The 15424-nt window shown below is 40.9% G+C and overlaps 2 protein-coding genes across 4 annotated transcripts; both read left to right on the top strand.

The window, feature by feature from the left end:
• The first annotated feature begins 2 nt into the window (after positions 1 to 2).
• Positions 3 to 4507, top strand: LOC115747696 (zinc finger-containing ubiquitin peptidase 1). Of its 3 annotated transcripts, XM_030683946.2 has the most exons (7): positions 5 to 303; positions 414 to 510; positions 907 to 1802; positions 1904 to 2015; positions 3679 to 3774; positions 3858 to 3975; positions 4092 to 4507. In XM_030683946.2, the coding sequence occupies exons 1-6, from the start codon at positions 242 to 244 to the stop codon at positions 3939 to 3941; spliced, it is 1347 nt and encodes a 448-aa protein (XP_030539806.1). In that variant the 5' UTR covers positions 5 to 241; the 3' UTR covers positions 3942 to 3975; positions 4092 to 4507. The 3 variants fall into 3 exon arrangements, 2 of the variants coding, with proteins under 2 accessions (XP_030539807.1, XP_030539806.1); XR_007196799.1 differs by lacking the exon at positions 4092 to 4507 and having other exon boundaries at positions 3 to 303; positions 3686 to 3774; XM_030683947.2 differs by lacking the exon at positions 4092 to 4507 and having other exon boundaries at positions 4 to 303; positions 414 to 514; positions 911 to 1802; positions 3858 to 3999.
• A 2765-nt stretch (positions 4508 to 7272) lies between these two features.
• On the top strand, positions 7273 to 14806 carry LOC115747568 (membrane protein of ER body-like protein). Its single transcript, XM_048271962.1, has 9 exons — positions 7273 to 7952; positions 9029 to 9676; positions 10061 to 10145; positions 10870 to 10942; positions 11162 to 11342; positions 11946 to 12212; positions 13002 to 13181; positions 13624 to 13685; positions 14004 to 14806. The coding sequence occupies exons 1-9, from the start codon at positions 7415 to 7417 to the stop codon at positions 14460 to 14462; spliced, it is 2493 nt and encodes an 830-aa protein (XP_048127919.1). The 5' UTR covers positions 7273 to 7414; the 3' UTR covers positions 14463 to 14806.
• The last annotated feature ends 618 nt before the right edge of the window (positions 14807 to 15424 follow it).

Genomic DNA, 15424 nt, shown 5'->3' with positions numbered 1-15424 from the left:
GATTTCCATCTCTTTTTCTCCTAGTTCGAGGATTTGAGCGGGTTCAAGTTTGAACTTTGATGGTTCCTTTGAGGTTAGAGGAACAAGAAGAAGACCGGCCGCCGGTGTTCTTTCCTGATCGAATCATCGTCCCTCTGGTTTTCGCGGAAATTTCTTTTTGGCGCTGGTACTTGAATTATATGTGAAGCAGACCAATACTTCCTCGCTCCCGAAGCGTGCGAAAAGGAGAAAAAAAAGTGCCATGGATGATTTTTCGAGCTGCCCGTTCTGTAGCTTGAGCGTTCCTTACGGGGAACTTGAAAGGTGACGCTTCTTTTCCTTCTTGATGGTATTTTAGCTGCTTAAGAACTCAATGGTAGCAGGGCTTTCTTTGGGTATAGAGCGTTGATTTTGGGGTTGAATCGATAATGTAGGCATGCGAACAGTCACTTTGAGGATGAAGAAGCTGCCAAGGACATGGAGTTGGCGCGGCGAATTGCGATCGCCCCTCCAAGTCCGCCTCTTACCATGGTAATCCTGTGGATTCCCTCCTCGTATGTCTTCACCGGTTTTTGTTTATATGGGATGATATATGCTCTCAAGGTGCAGTTGTATGGAGCTGTCAAGTTTGTGTTGTATGTTAGATAGCTTCATGCACAAATTATATGATTTATCCAACGAACAACATGGGATTTACGCCATTATCTCGATAGCCAGAAGAAATTAATTATTAGAATACATATACATCAGAATGGAGAAGAATAAGAACCATGGTTAGCATAAAAAGCTGTTAACTTTTGTGCAACTTCCAATATACAGAATGTGATCAGAAAGAAGGGAGTATGCCATAATAGATATGTGTGTTTCTTTTTTGTTTATGAACATGCCCATAATGCTATTCGCAGTAACTTAATGTTTGTTTCCTAGGCTGATCAACTGGAAACAGACAAGTTGAAGGAAGTAATCTGTCATAAAGCTGCTGAAGTGGACGCAACAAGGTGTGATGGAAGGACTCCCAGTGATGTCGAGGATGAGATCTTCCATCTAGTCAGTTTGCAAACGATAAGTAGCTTCTACAAAATTGAAGATGGTTTAATGGCCCTGTTAAAGAGATGTCTCGAATTAGAAGCTGAGCAGTCTACATGTATACTTTGTAGTTACCTTGATCATTTTCAGAGCACTAAATCTGAGGATGTTGGCTGGGGCTGTGGTTGGCGTAATATCCAAATGCTCGGCTCTCACTTACTAGTGGAAAGGCAGGAAGCTAAAGAGGGGCTATTTGGTGGTTCAGGATTTGTTCCTGATATCGTGTCACTTCAGAGATGGCTCGAGATTGCTTGGAAAAGGGGCTTTGATGAAGTTGGATCAGAACACTTCAATCAGAAAATCTACGGTTCTAGCAGTTGGATTGGAACTACTGAATGTGCTGCTCTTTTTCGATCTTTTGGGCTTCGGGCGAGGATAGTGGATTTTGGTCCCAAGAACCTTGAATCACTCTTTCTTTCTATTCCTGGTTCTAGAATAGACTCACAAAGTGCAGGAGCAAGAGGAAAAGGGAATGCAGTTCATATTCATGGCCCGATGGATAGATATTTGGTTAAGAGGAAACAGATCTCTCCTGAAGTTTGTTCCTCCATTGGATACACTGGCTGTTCTTACATTCAGCCCGATCAAGTTTTGGATAGCAGTAATGAGAATCTGGGCATAAGTTCTGCCAGATCTAGTAAGGGTCAGGAGGTCCTTACTGATTGGGTGTGGAGATACTTTTCAGATAAAAGCTTCATAAATAATTGTTTCAGTCATGTCTCGATTAGCAGAAAGCCGTAAGTGATTTGCTTGATATAACGTTGATCCTGATCATATTAAGTAATGCCTGGATCTCTGGTGTCTGATAAATAATATATTTGAGTGCTTTTGTGAGTAGGCCTCTTTATTTTCAACATGATGGACATTCAAGAACAATTGTTGGGATTCAAGTCATACATCAACCAAAGGGGATGCAGAAATACAATCTCTTAGTACTCGACCCTGCTCATGTAAGTATCCATTGTCGCGTTTGTGAATTGTCCCTTATGTTTATTTTCAGAAGGTATAAAGAAGGCAGGACATATGTGTGATTTTGCTACTAATATGTAAAGTACTGTTGGATGTTTCCTGGCCCCAGCCAAAAGTGTCGTGGGAACTATGTTTATGTAAGGACCGGGAACAATAGACTGTTGTGATGGGATATCAGAAAGCATTGGGAGGTCTTTCTTCCAAGATAGCAATATTGTTTGCCTAGTTAGATTTTGCAGTAGAACTTTCAGTTAGCTTTAAAGTAGAGGTGAGAAACCTGCCGGTTCAGCCCGGGAACTGGACCCAACCGACCTCACCAATTGGTTCCATGCCAGTTCACAAGGGGCCCGAGGAGGTTCATGGATGAAAAAGCAGAGAACTGGCCTTGACCGGATTGGTCTCTGGTTTTATACTATGATTATAACCTATTCATACTTCATTAAAAAATATAACAAATAAGTTATATGGGGATCGAATCTGGCTGGCCTAGGTACTCTATCAGTGCTTCAACCCCTATGTTAAAGGTCGTTAACATGACCTGTTATCCTTAATTTATAATTATATTGCTTAAAATTTGTTCAGAGTTGTAATCGAAAAGGGCAGAGCCAGTTCCAGGCCAGTTACTAAGGGACTCCTTTTCTGTTCAAATACTGGGATCCCACTGTGACAGGGTTGGTTCTATGTTCTTGTCTGGAACCTACGTAGCTTGGAACCATTCACTCCTATTTTGGAGTGTTCTTAAGACAGCAGTAGTGGGATTCTAACAAAAAGCTATATCATATAAAGTTCCTCACTCGACGCAGAAGTTTTGTCATGCTATCCCAATTTTTTTTATGGACAAAGGAGACAGAATTGATTAATGGAGCTTGGGAAGGATGGAAAAATGATGCTTCTACTGAACGATAATTGAATAAGGAACTTTGGGTAGGTCGCAATTGGAACGCCTCTTCTGAAACTTAAATGTATTATGAGAGCCTTCCTAAAACAGAGGTGGCGTATATGCTAGAACATGTATAAATGAAAATCACTTTCGCACTCTACCTGCATGTGTGAGTACTGATCATGAATTTTATCGGCAAAAAAATTTCAGAATGGGTAGAGGTTCTTGGAAGGAAAAAGATCTGAATAATAGTATCAGTTTGTCGTTTCTGTTAGCAAGTAATTATGAGCCTGGGGTGCTGATAAGATTATTCCGCTTTTAAATCCCCCTCCTCTCGCCCCCACAAAGGAAAAAATTCACGTGCACAAGGGAAGAAAAGAAAAGAGAGAGAACCTCACAATCACAATACTTGTAGATAATATTTTGACCTCCAGTATTCGAGATTTCTTCTCTTAGTTAGAGAGAGAGATATATTGTTGCCCTTTGGTTCAGCAAATTTGAAAGATGTCTTACTTTTAGCTTCAGAGTAAATAAGAACTCATGATCCTCATAGAGTGGAGTGGTTGACATCTTTAAGTGTTTTTGGATATTCAAGCTATACAATATCCAGTTATAAAGGCATTATTATACATTGTTTAATTGCCCGAACTTTGATCACTTGATTGCACAATAGTCAAAGTTATAGTTTGGTGAGACTTGTGCATGTTATTCGCGAGATGCTTCTTACTTGCCAAAATATCTGAGTTATTTGTGTGTTCACGTAGAGAACAGCTATGCTGGAAAGATCACTGAAAAGAAATGCCGGGTGGCAGAAGCTTATAAAAAGGGGCGTTCATACTCTGAAGAAGCCGCAATACCAGGTATGGACTATTTTTCTGTGATTTTTTTTTGTAAAATCCTGAAGTTATAGTCCTGAATTGCCTGATTCAATCGTTTGTTTCAGTTGTGTTATATCGATCCTGGAATTGCCAAGGGAGAAGAGTTGGAGCAGCTCAAAACAGTGGACAGTGTCTACATCGAAATCTAGAGATGAATAGAAAGTTGGTTTGCGCCTCTTTGAGGTATTACCGACTATATATAAGCTCTATCGCTGGAATGTCCAAGGATCAGACGGGGCAAGATGTACCCATTTCTCACCCTATGCTTGAGAAGATAATCTGTTCCTGGATTTGCGCCAGAAATTATGGATCTGTCAGGATCCAGGGGCTTAAGGCGGGGTGTCCGGTACATATAAGTAAACAAAAAGGAAGAAACTTTGCATTGTAGTTTTCTTCCAAGGCGTGACGTTGGTGTCCCAAGCGTTTCTTAAATGCACTCAACTTATCAGCTCAGCATAGGCTTCGGCATGAATGACCACGAACTGCTTTGCGACATCACGTCGACCATAGTATATGGACAAAGGATGTGTGTTTGGTCCTAGTTTTGCGGCTCCCTCTCCCAAAAAAATAATAAAATAATAATAGTAATAATTCGAAGCTTAGCATGTGTTATAACTCTACCACACTGATTAGTGTCTAGAGTATGGTCATTCGTTTTAATTTGGCAAGACTGGGAACGTACTTGGGGCCAATGAAGTAAGAATTAGTTCTTGCATTTACTCGATTACCTTGTTTCTGATTGTGGCATCGATTGACATAGCCAATCACAGTTTAAACGACATCGAGTCCCATCTTAGAGCTTGCAAAATGAAAGAGTGGTGTCTTGTTGCACATCCGGAGGTCCAATGTGTCGAGGAATTTGATGGAGTCGATGGACTCTGACACCGTGTCGAAGGATTCGGTTGAGTTGAGGTGCTTGCGTTCTTCAGGATGTTCCTTGAGCATTCCTAGCTATACATCCATTCCAACATAAATTCTCCAATCATGCTGCCTTAACACTCAAATTATTTGAGTTGGAGATGCATTGCCATTCACTCACTATTATTCTAAAAGAGAAACACTAGTCCAAATTATGTTTTGACATCATTTCAGATCAAATATAGACACGACGGTCGTATTCTAACATAAAGAAAATCCATCTTTCAAAGTTTCGATGGAGTTAGAGAGTTGGAAATTTCGCAACATACACGATCAAAACTCAAAAGCTGTAAACACATCGCAGATGTTGATCGATTTCGAGTGCATGCGATTCGAATTTTAAGCGCCAAACGCAACACACAGACGAACATCTCCTTGTGATTTTCATTGACAGTTCCAAGAATGGCATCGGTGTCACCGATCCCATCCTCCATGGGTGGGCTGCCACAACATTTAAGTTTCCTGAGCCAAAAGTAAAGTCGGGCCCCGTGCATTAATTTTTCTGACCGGTGGGGGCCGATCTGCCATGTGTCAGACATGAAAGTGGTTTAATGTAAAATCTATTTGGCACATCTAACCTAATTAATATTTTTTTCTTTTAAAAGTCGCTAATTCGACAGTTTAATATTTTTGGCTTCACGATTTTTAATTAACGAATATTTTATATAAAATACGTATTATGAATCTACGATTGGTAGTACTGTCAGGACAGTCAGGAAATCATTTCTCTTGTTTTTCTCTCTGGTCTACCTCATGAAAATGGAGTCTGCGACCAAGCTCTCCGGTGAGTGTCGTGCTCCGCGGGAAGATGTTGACCTGGCCATAACCGAGACAAGCGAGGAAGATACGACACGTGCTGCACGACTCCTATTTAGCCCAAAGAAAGGAGGGACGTCAAAAAGTTAGGTGGGGGGATTCAACTTGTGTTTGACATCTTGCCACCCTCCTCGTGGGGTACTTCGTTACAATCTGAACCTGCTCGCGCCCGCTCGCCCCGTCCGTCCGACCGACGATCTTGTGTTGATACCACCGCCTGCGCACTTAAGAAAGAATCGATCAATATCTTGTTGGATTCCTGATTTAAAATGGTCTAATATCCAAAAAAAACCTTCAATTAGAATCTTTATCCTAATTATATCCATTTTTTTTATCTCATAAAAAACCCCCAAACTTTAGCCTTTGTCCCAATTCTACCGGCCTGATATCCAAAAAATCATCCATTTTAGCATCTCTCCCAATTATATCCAAAACCTTTTTTGTCTCATAAAAAACCTCTACCTTTTACTTTTGTCTCAATTCTACCACTGCTAGTCTTCTATCTAGTTCTAAGATAAGAAAAAATGGCTTTAGAATCAGAAGTGGTTCACCCACCAAACACTCACACTGCTGGAATAAGAAGAATAGGCTTTTATGGCACAAAGGGTCTCAAGCGAGGGTTCATCATCATAGAAAATTAGCTCGTATTTTCTCGTCAAACTTATCAATAAATTTTCGAAATTCGAAAACATCGGGTTTCGGGGATGACTAGATTTGAGGTCGTTCGTCCAAATGATCATCTCTCCACGTTTAGCCGTTCTTTGGGCTATTCGGTGCCGGCAAGAATCCGAAAACACACCGTTTTGAGTGGCTCTATATCTCCGGACAATATGTAGGGGAAGCATACAACATAAGAGAAGCTGCGGGATTTTTTCATGTCTTCTTTGTTGAGGTGTAATTTATTAACGTCGTGAAAATGTTACGTAAAATTAACTAATGACGATTATAAATGGAAGGCTAACGGTGAAAGAATTAGGGCAAAACTAAAAACAAGGGATTTTTTATGAGACAAAAAAAGTTTTGGATATAATTAGGACATATGATAAAGTTACGGATTTATTTGAGTGTTGGGTTGGTAGAATTGAGACAAAAGTTAAAGTTGAAGGTTTTTTTTGGTATCATGGAGGTAAAATTGGGATATAAGAAAAAATTGAGAGTTTTTTATGAGATAAAAAAAAAGTTTCGGATATAATTGGGTCAAAGGACAAAGTTGGAGGTCTTTTTGGATATTGGGCCGATTAAAAACTGCCATCTTTTCTTGCTCCGACGTGGAACCTGAATGCTTTTGACAAAGATGATGAGCCATTCAAAAGCCAGGGTTCTTTATTTTTTTCATGTGCATTGCTTCACACGTCTGTCATCGTTATTCACGAACGTATTACTTAAATGCTGAAACCCATGACTCGCATTTGGTTTTGCTGCCCAAAAAAGATTCAGATCAAGCGCATGCAACACATTGCAATTTCCGAACACTGCCGAACAATAATGTCAAACTCGTTTTCAATGGACAAGTGCTGTTGACTGTGTTAATTAATTCTTTACTGGTAGTTGGGGAAGAGGCGAGATATGAATGAGGACGGAGAGAAATGAGAGATGGACGAGAGTCGCCGGCGGTGTTCTCAAGAACTCCCACCGTCCGTTCAACACTCGCACCCGCACTGTCTGGTCTTAAGATGCATGTGAAACGGATTAATACTTGCTTCGTTTTTTTGTCTATATATTATCATTGGCGTTGACCCAGATGGATGATGAATGGTTGTGGTGTGTGGACTAAACAAATTCTCGAAGCCTCGCTGTTGTGTGTAGACGAAGGCAAATCTGAACAGTGGCACTTTGGTGGGTCTATCTTCCTCGTATCTCCTCTGTCTGTCTGTCTGTCTAGCTAACAATGAAGGCTCAAGCTCAACTCCAACAACACGAAGAAGAAGAATATAATCTGAAAGTGGAAGTGGAGGAAGGGGAAATGGGTCTACTGAGAAGGCAGTCCACAAGGCGAAAACACGGTGTCGATGAAAGAGATGCCTCTGGGAGTGCTAATGTCAGCAGAACCAGCAATAATGGTACCGATGCAGAAGAAGAGCCAGAGGCAGAACAAGAATGGGTTGAGGAGGTGAATGAAGGGAAAAATGGCGTTGAAGAACAGGGACCAGAGACAGAAGCAGAGCAAGAACCATGTGAAGAAGTGACGAACGCAGAGACCATTGTCAGTTTCAAAGAACAAAGGCCAGATGACAATGACGGTGAAGATCAAGAAGCTGCACCAGAGCCAGACGAAGCGGATGATTATGAGAGCCATGGCTGTGAGAATGGAAAGGGAGATGGTGCAATTCTTGCACCGGCGGCGAGGACAGAACTCGACACCGACAATGGGGTCGAAGGGAAGGGGTCGACCTGGACCAACATCGTCCACTTCGACGATGAACGAGGTAAGTCAACCAGTAGCAACTTCCCTCAAACTCAAGTAGCAGAGGATTTTCAACTCGCACCATCATATTCGTTCTCTTCAAATTTCACGCAATGCGGCAGTGAATGTGATACATCGGATGCTTAGAAGAAGAAATGCAATTTTTTTTTTAAAAAAAAATTTTGCAAGCTGAACGTCCTCCAGCACAAATCGTTCTCTTTTTTCTATGTAAAGGATTGGACTTTCTTGCTTCTTGCTTCTGACCCGTAATCTGATCTTCCTCTGGAAGTGTGCTCCATCTTGATTTGGTGACTAGGAAAAGATGCCGCGCTGCATTTACCAAAATGCCCCGGATCTTTCACTTACCCCCTCACTCCATCAATCTTTTGTCTTTTTCCGTCGCTTAATCTGATCTGCTTTATTGGCAAATTTGTGTTGGACTTGGCATTGGAGGATTAGTTCCACTGAACTCCGTTTGATCCCAGCTTGACAAGGTTCCTCTTTGTCTATGACCTTCTTTGGAATTCTGGGTGATTCTTGAGTTCTTGGTGACGCTATCTGGTTCCATCTTCTGGGTAGTTCTAATGTTGAACTCTCATTTCGTTCTTGACTCTCTAGCTTCGTCTGACTAGACGTGGTTAGAGAGATGCATTCTTTGGTTATGGGCAACAAGAAAAAGATTTGGGCTCGTATTAGACTATACAGCAATATGGGTGATTATGAAAACTGATTGCTATGGCATAGATTTTATGGCTAAGTAGTGGTTTCTTTCTGTCATTCCATCTGCACTGCATTTGAACGAGGGAAATTCCCCTGGCGACACTCGAGGGCTTGCGTTGGTTGATGTAATTTGTACTAGCCTTTAATCCTTATGAGCTTCCAATTTGTGGAGCATCTACTGATTAACTCGTTCAAGTTAGCTTATCTCTTGAGAGCTGCATTTCTTTGTACGTGGGTTTCTCCCAAGGTGAAAGATAGTCCAATTTGAAAATTCATGGGTGTACGTGTAGATGGTCACAGGATGCTGTTATATTTTGTATGAGCACGCCACTCTGGTTAAAGAATTAATGACAATGCTTGTCTTCCGAACAATTACAGGTACTGAATCCATCCAAACAATTGTCAAGACGGAATACTGCGATATAGAACAAGTTTTGTATGAAACAGAGACATTGCATGAAACCTCAGATGTTGCAACAGAGAGGTTTAGCGTTTTTCTAAGCTCTCAGGTTGATCATCAAGGTAGAGAAATTTCTGGAGATGAGAGATTTTTGGACTCGGCTTTGTTGTCTCCAAGAAAGTCTCCTGAAGAGAAGAACACGTGTTCTAAGGAGAGTAAAGTAGTTGAAGAAGTCGATCTGATAGAAGAACTTAACCCTGAAGAGACAGGATTTGATGTCGAGAAGGTACTAGAGAAGCAAAACACTCACGATTTATACTGTCCCAATTGTCATTCTTGTATAACAAGAAGGGTAATCCTTCGGAGAAAGAAACGGAAGGTGCGCAATGTGCGTTACAGAGTGAAGTATGACAAAGTTGAAAAAACAACTGCCTCTGAACTACATGCTCACCCTGTAACTGTAGTGGAGGAGGATCGCAGTGTTGATGCAATTACTAGCGTCGATGAGGTTCCAACTCCTGCAGCCATAGATAACATTTCGAGGCCTGAACTCAATGGTCACCATAATGATAGCGAGCCAGAAGCTTATAGATGTCTGTCATGTTTCAGTATTTTCATTCCCAGAGGTATTTTTCTATTTCTCATCGCTATGGAAGCTCATCATTTGTGCCGAATACCTATTGCTGTTAAGCACCTTCTAATTCTCTGTGTTGCTTACAACTTGGTTTGTCACAGATATGACTGTTTCTGTTGGTTAATAACACATTAGGAATCTTTTGAGTGCAAGCTTACTCAATACTTACCAAGAAAATCTTTTGTAACAGATTGTAATTATCTGTCTGGAATCTATATCAACAGGTGCGATACCAAACAAGCCCAATAAATGGCAAAGTTACTAAGAACTAAAACTTCAAGACTAAACAATAAACTGAGAGGATCATGTTGTCTGTCCATGTTGTGTTTAGCTTTCAACTATCCAGTGGGAACTGAACTACTACTTTTCTTAGCAGGAGACGCATTTAAATTGTTCCGACTTTTTGGAGAGAGAAAAGAGGTTGAAAAAGTGCAAGATCCTTCAGAGGTACCCGTGGCAAAAAGTAGTACATTCTTCTCTTTTTATGCACCAAGGAAGGGGAAAACGGTTATTCAGCAAGGTAATCTGTTGCCCTGCAGTCCATGACTAACCAATTCCATCATGAGCATTTGCCAGAAAAGTTTATGTCCTTTAACCAAAAAACAACTTTCTTACAACTTCACAGCTTTACATTCTGTAAAACAGCTTTGAAAAGTGCGTGCCTATACAAGTTTTATTAAGGACCAACAGTCGCTGTCATTCTCGTATTTTTGTGTCCTTCTGACACTGCGAATTCCATGCATCTACGGCATAGAATTTATCATCCTTATTTAGTAAAAGCTCTTCGACAACTATGCGATATATAGATTCTTTTGATATGCTTTTCAATATAAGTAGGGATTGCATTGGTTGTCTTGAAAAGAGTTCTTTCAATCTACAAGAGAGAGAGACGCCGGTGTGCTCTTACGCTTCCCAAAAAAGTATGGCTGTGGTGTCTATCATTTGCTCAGTTTTTAAGGCATCATGAGATTGTAATTGTTCACATCAATTTTAGCAGAAGATATTGCGAATGCCCACTGAATCTTCTTAACATATTCATATGTTCTGTACACCATGCTATCTTGTTCCTTCATTTTTCTGTCAGCACATTAAATCAACAGTGACATATTAATGATTCACTGTGTTGCAAACATTTTTTCTGACAATGTAAATTAATTTATAGACTGCTTTCTTGATTGTCATTGCAAATAATGCTGTGACAGAGGCATCGCGGATGCACTTAGAGCATGGAGATTCAACTGCGGTAATTAAGAAGTTGGTTTACCAGGGAGCTTTTGTCTCATCAACTGAGGGCACTTCTGTGACCATTGAAGCATCATCTGATATGGGGCTGCTGAACTACGAAGTCTCTCTACCCAAGGAAGCTGAAAAGGAGACTGTGAGCCCTGTGAAAGATGTCACAAACGATTTGAAAAAGGAGTCAAGCGTCAATACAGAACAAGATTCAACTGCAGTAATTGAGAAGTTGGCTAATCAGGAAGCTTTTGTCTCATCAACTGAGGGCACTTCTGTAACCATTGAAGAATCATCTGACATGGGGTTGCTGAACTACGAAGTCTCTCTAACCAAGGAAGCTGAAAAGGAGACTGTAAGTCCTTTGAAAGATGTCACAAACGATTTGAAAAAGGAAGCAAGCATCAATACAGAACAAGATCCTGGTAAGTGGAAGTTCCTCTAGGTCATTTTTCTAAGAAAATTAGTAGGTCAATTGATGCCAAACATGCACTGAGAACAATACCTATGAAGCTAACCACTTGCCTTTTCAAACATAACACAGTAAGTACATTTCCAAAAAGAGAGAGAATTCATCTGTTTTTTTATTGCTTCTCTAGCCATCATTAGTTGTATGGATTTGGTGCATGATGAACTGGATAGAGACTACCTCGGTTGTCCTGGAAATCTTTTCTTCTTATCCGTGGGAGAAAGAAAGCAAACGACCATTAGAACAGTTCAATGGGACTTGCAGCTCAATATTCTCCCCTTCCCTCGAAACTCAAGCAATTGGGGCGTGTCCCAGAGCAAGACTTCTAGTTACAATCACCATTCTCAAGGTGTTAACCCAGGATCCAAGAGCATGAAGGTCTAAATTATTCTTCGATATAGTAATACGTGCAGTGCATGATTTTCATGATAAAATGCTGCAAAGTAATGCTGTGGAGTATTAACAGAATCTAGTTTTGTTTAATTTAAGAAGTGAATCTCATTGTCTTTTATACCATGTGTTATTGGAATGCTGGAGCTTTTGGTGACATCAATTGCAGGTGAAACTCTGGCAGCTATTGGACAATCTCTTGAAAATGCATATACAAAACCTCAGACCGTTCAAGTGATTCCACCTTTAATACCTGTTGCCTCAGTGGTCAGGCAAACTTCAATAGAGCGTGACCAGAAATCTGTCAAGGAAACATCAAAAGAATTACCTGCTGTGAGTGCTCTCTCCGCAATTACAGAGGTTTTACCATCCCCAGCTCAACCATCTCTAGCTGAATCACAGAAAGTTGCGGACTCTGCTATCAAATTAAGGCAGCGTATAACAAATATCCAACAAGCGATTAATGTTGGAAAGGAATGGAGAGATGCTGTCAAAAAGACCACTGGTATGTGAAATTCATGCCTTCTTGGTCTTTGTAGCATGTAATTGGAGGATACTCACACAAACTAGTCCACACAATGCATGCATCCTTGTTGACGTACTAACAAACTTGGCGCGTCTTCTCTTGGACTTAGTACTGCTGGCCTAATCACCATTCTATTCCATATGTTGTGTGCACGTGTTCCTCTGTATGCATCTCTTTGATGATAAGCCATGCGCGTGTTGGGTAATCATTCATAAGAGTGCTGCTTAAGTATTGGGAAATTTTTGCTGGTTCTACTGAATGCCATTTGTAATTCTTTCAGCTTCTCTGTAGCTGGAATCAGTATGTTCTCGTTTGGGAGCTTCTGTTCCTGAAAGGATAACTCCTGTAAACTTTTATGGTTCCTTCACTAACAGAGAAGGTTTCATGCGACAGTAGTAAATCTCATTGACCGAATATTCATGCCTAAACCTTGCCAGAGCTGATTGCGTAGACTATTTTCCTAAGAGATTTCACGTAAGGTGCAAGACACCACTCTCCAACTTTTCTGGGTTTCTGCTCCCTCTTTCTTCTCTGAACATAGACTTCTACTAGCAACCTTTTTGCACCTATTTATTGCTCAAGTATCTGATCGTGACTCTGTATGATCGCAAATGCGGTAGATGACGTGATAGTTGTCATTGACAGAGGGATGGCAGCAGCAGCAGCTACTGAAACAACACAAAACGAGTGATGTTGAAGCACAAGTGGAAGTGGCATCACAAACTGGAACTCAGACACTAGCCGAAGAGCCACAAGTTGCTCAAGTCCATCAACCTCGTGAATGGGATATTTTGAAGAGCATTATCTACGGTGGCTTGACAGAATTAATAACAAGTCTAGGTGTTGTGTCATCTGCAGCGGGAGCTGGTGCTTCCACATGTATGTACCCAAATTTCGTCCATTGAGTTATATGCTCTAAACTGCTCATCCTTCCCGGGTATTCCAACTTTACACAAATCTGAAGTACATTTGGGTAGAACTTCAAAATTTGGCTTCTTTAGTTTTATAAAAATTTCTAACATATGTAGTGTGAAAAGCTGCATGACGCTTGATTTCACTGCCCAAAATTACTGATTTGATTGCTTATTGCCCTACAATTTTTCTCTGTCCTTGTGTAAGTTTTTTGGTTGGTTCTTCACATTACTTCCACCTATGTTTAATTCTCTGGTGACTAACCGTGCAATCAGATGACAATGGTGTTGCCTTTCTGAGTTTCTGTGTTTACCTTTCTTTTAAATGGTTCTGCTATGAATACGTTTCATAGCATTTCGGTTCTCAGGGTTTCTCATTGTTCTCTAACATTTTCCATTTATGAATGCAGTGAACACCTTAGGTTTGGGATTGGCTAATTTGTTTGGAGGACTTCTCGTCATCGCCCATAATGTGAGTAATTCTCTTTTATTCCAGTCAGGCATCTCATAGTCATCTTTATGTCTTCCCACATAATATTTATACATCACTGAGTTCTTTTAAAGTTTACTAAAATTGCTTTGCCAACAGAAACTGCATCCAAACAGAACTTGAGGATGTTTTAGTTAACGCAGAAACATATATTCTTGTAATAAAGCCAATCTATTAACACAGAAACACATCTTCTTGTAATAAAGCCAATCTATTCAAGGATGTGAGAACCTGTCATTACTTGCTCGCTCCGGCTGACTTTTATCCAGGTCTTGTTGTAATGAAGGTAAGTTTTTGCAGCTTAGAGAGTTGAAGAATGAGCAGCCCAGTCAAGGTACTGAGCAGGTAGACCGGTACCAAGAGGTACTAGGAAAGAGGCAGCACTTTCCCCTGCATGCAACAGTAGCCATTGTATCCTTCATAATCTTTGGCTGCGTGGCTCCGATCACCTATGCATTCTCATTTAGGGAGAGTGACAATAGGGATTACAAGCTTGCCGCCGTTGCGGGCGCTTCTCTGTCTTGCATTTTCCTACTTGCCATAGGGAAAGCCCATGTCAGGAAGCCACCTAAAACTTACTTCAAGACAGTGCTATACTATGTCATTATGGGGTTCATGGCATCAGGAGTCTCTTTCTTAGTCGGGGAACTGATTGACAAGCTTCTCACCAAGCTCGGCTGGTTCGATTCGACCTCATCTATGTCTGGGACCGGGCCTCTGGAGACTGGAACGTTGCAGTCTGGATGGGCAACCTACTGAAGTCATGGGATCTCAAAAGCACGCATGGCGCAGAATGGATGGAAGAAAGTTTTGTTCTCGAGGTAGTTGTTTTCACTCATGTTATGCCAAGGCACGACTCTTTTCCTTTCTGAGACCAGAAAAACTGGTAGGAACCGGCTTCACCCCCACACCCTTCCTCATTCTCATATCATGTCTTAGATTTATTATTTCTAGTCAGAAGAGAATGGCTCACTATACCTATTCGGAAAATGTACTGTTTCTCTTGCCCGATGGCGGGAAATAAACCATGAAGGACATGGCCCTTTCACCCTTTTGTGAACTTCTGTACATTACCTTCGTTGATGATGAACTGTTCTCTGTTACATGTTGTGGTGCTCGTTTTCCTCTTGACGTATCATTGTATCCATGAAAGCAACTGTCACGCCTGTAGACATGTTGCCGTGTATTTCTTCTGCATGGGCACAAGTCGAAGGCCTTCTTTTCTCTTCCCCTTTTTAAGTTAAGTTCGAGATGGACAATATTTGAAACAATTGGTACAAAATCATCCAGCACGTTAACGAATTTGGTTAGATGAGCCACTATGCATGTTTTGAGTGCAGTCTTCGTTTACTAGGTCTTTCGGTCCGTGATGTGATGAAAGTTACTACCTCTACAAGGAACTGAGAAACCGAACATTTCGACGAGTCAGGAACTATGCGCACAACGCAGGTCCACGTTTTTTTTAATGTTGCTATAAGGAAAGTGACAAATCCAATTGGAGCTCTTTTTTGCATGGGTGAAAAGAAAGTACGATTTTGTGGGAAAATGCTTGGAATGACTACTCACGACAATGAGGAAATTGCCGGAAAAAGACGCATTTATTTTAGTACCTTCATTTCCATGTATTGCAGAAATAGTTATGAAGAGGTGATTGGATTTCATAGGAATGTACGATATAGTTGAGTCTTATGATCCAATTACTGGACTTTGAGGAAGAAATA

This window comes from Rhodamnia argentea, chromosome 10 (assembly GCF_020921035.1).
Source record: "Rhodamnia argentea isolate NSW1041297 chromosome 10, ASM2092103v1, whole genome shotgun sequence".
In the NCBI taxonomy this organism is placed as follows: domain Eukaryota; kingdom Viridiplantae; phylum Streptophyta; class Magnoliopsida; order Myrtales; family Myrtaceae; genus Rhodamnia; species Rhodamnia argentea.
Note: the sequence above shows the minus strand (reverse complement) of the source record. Positions and strands in the feature narration are given on the sequence as shown.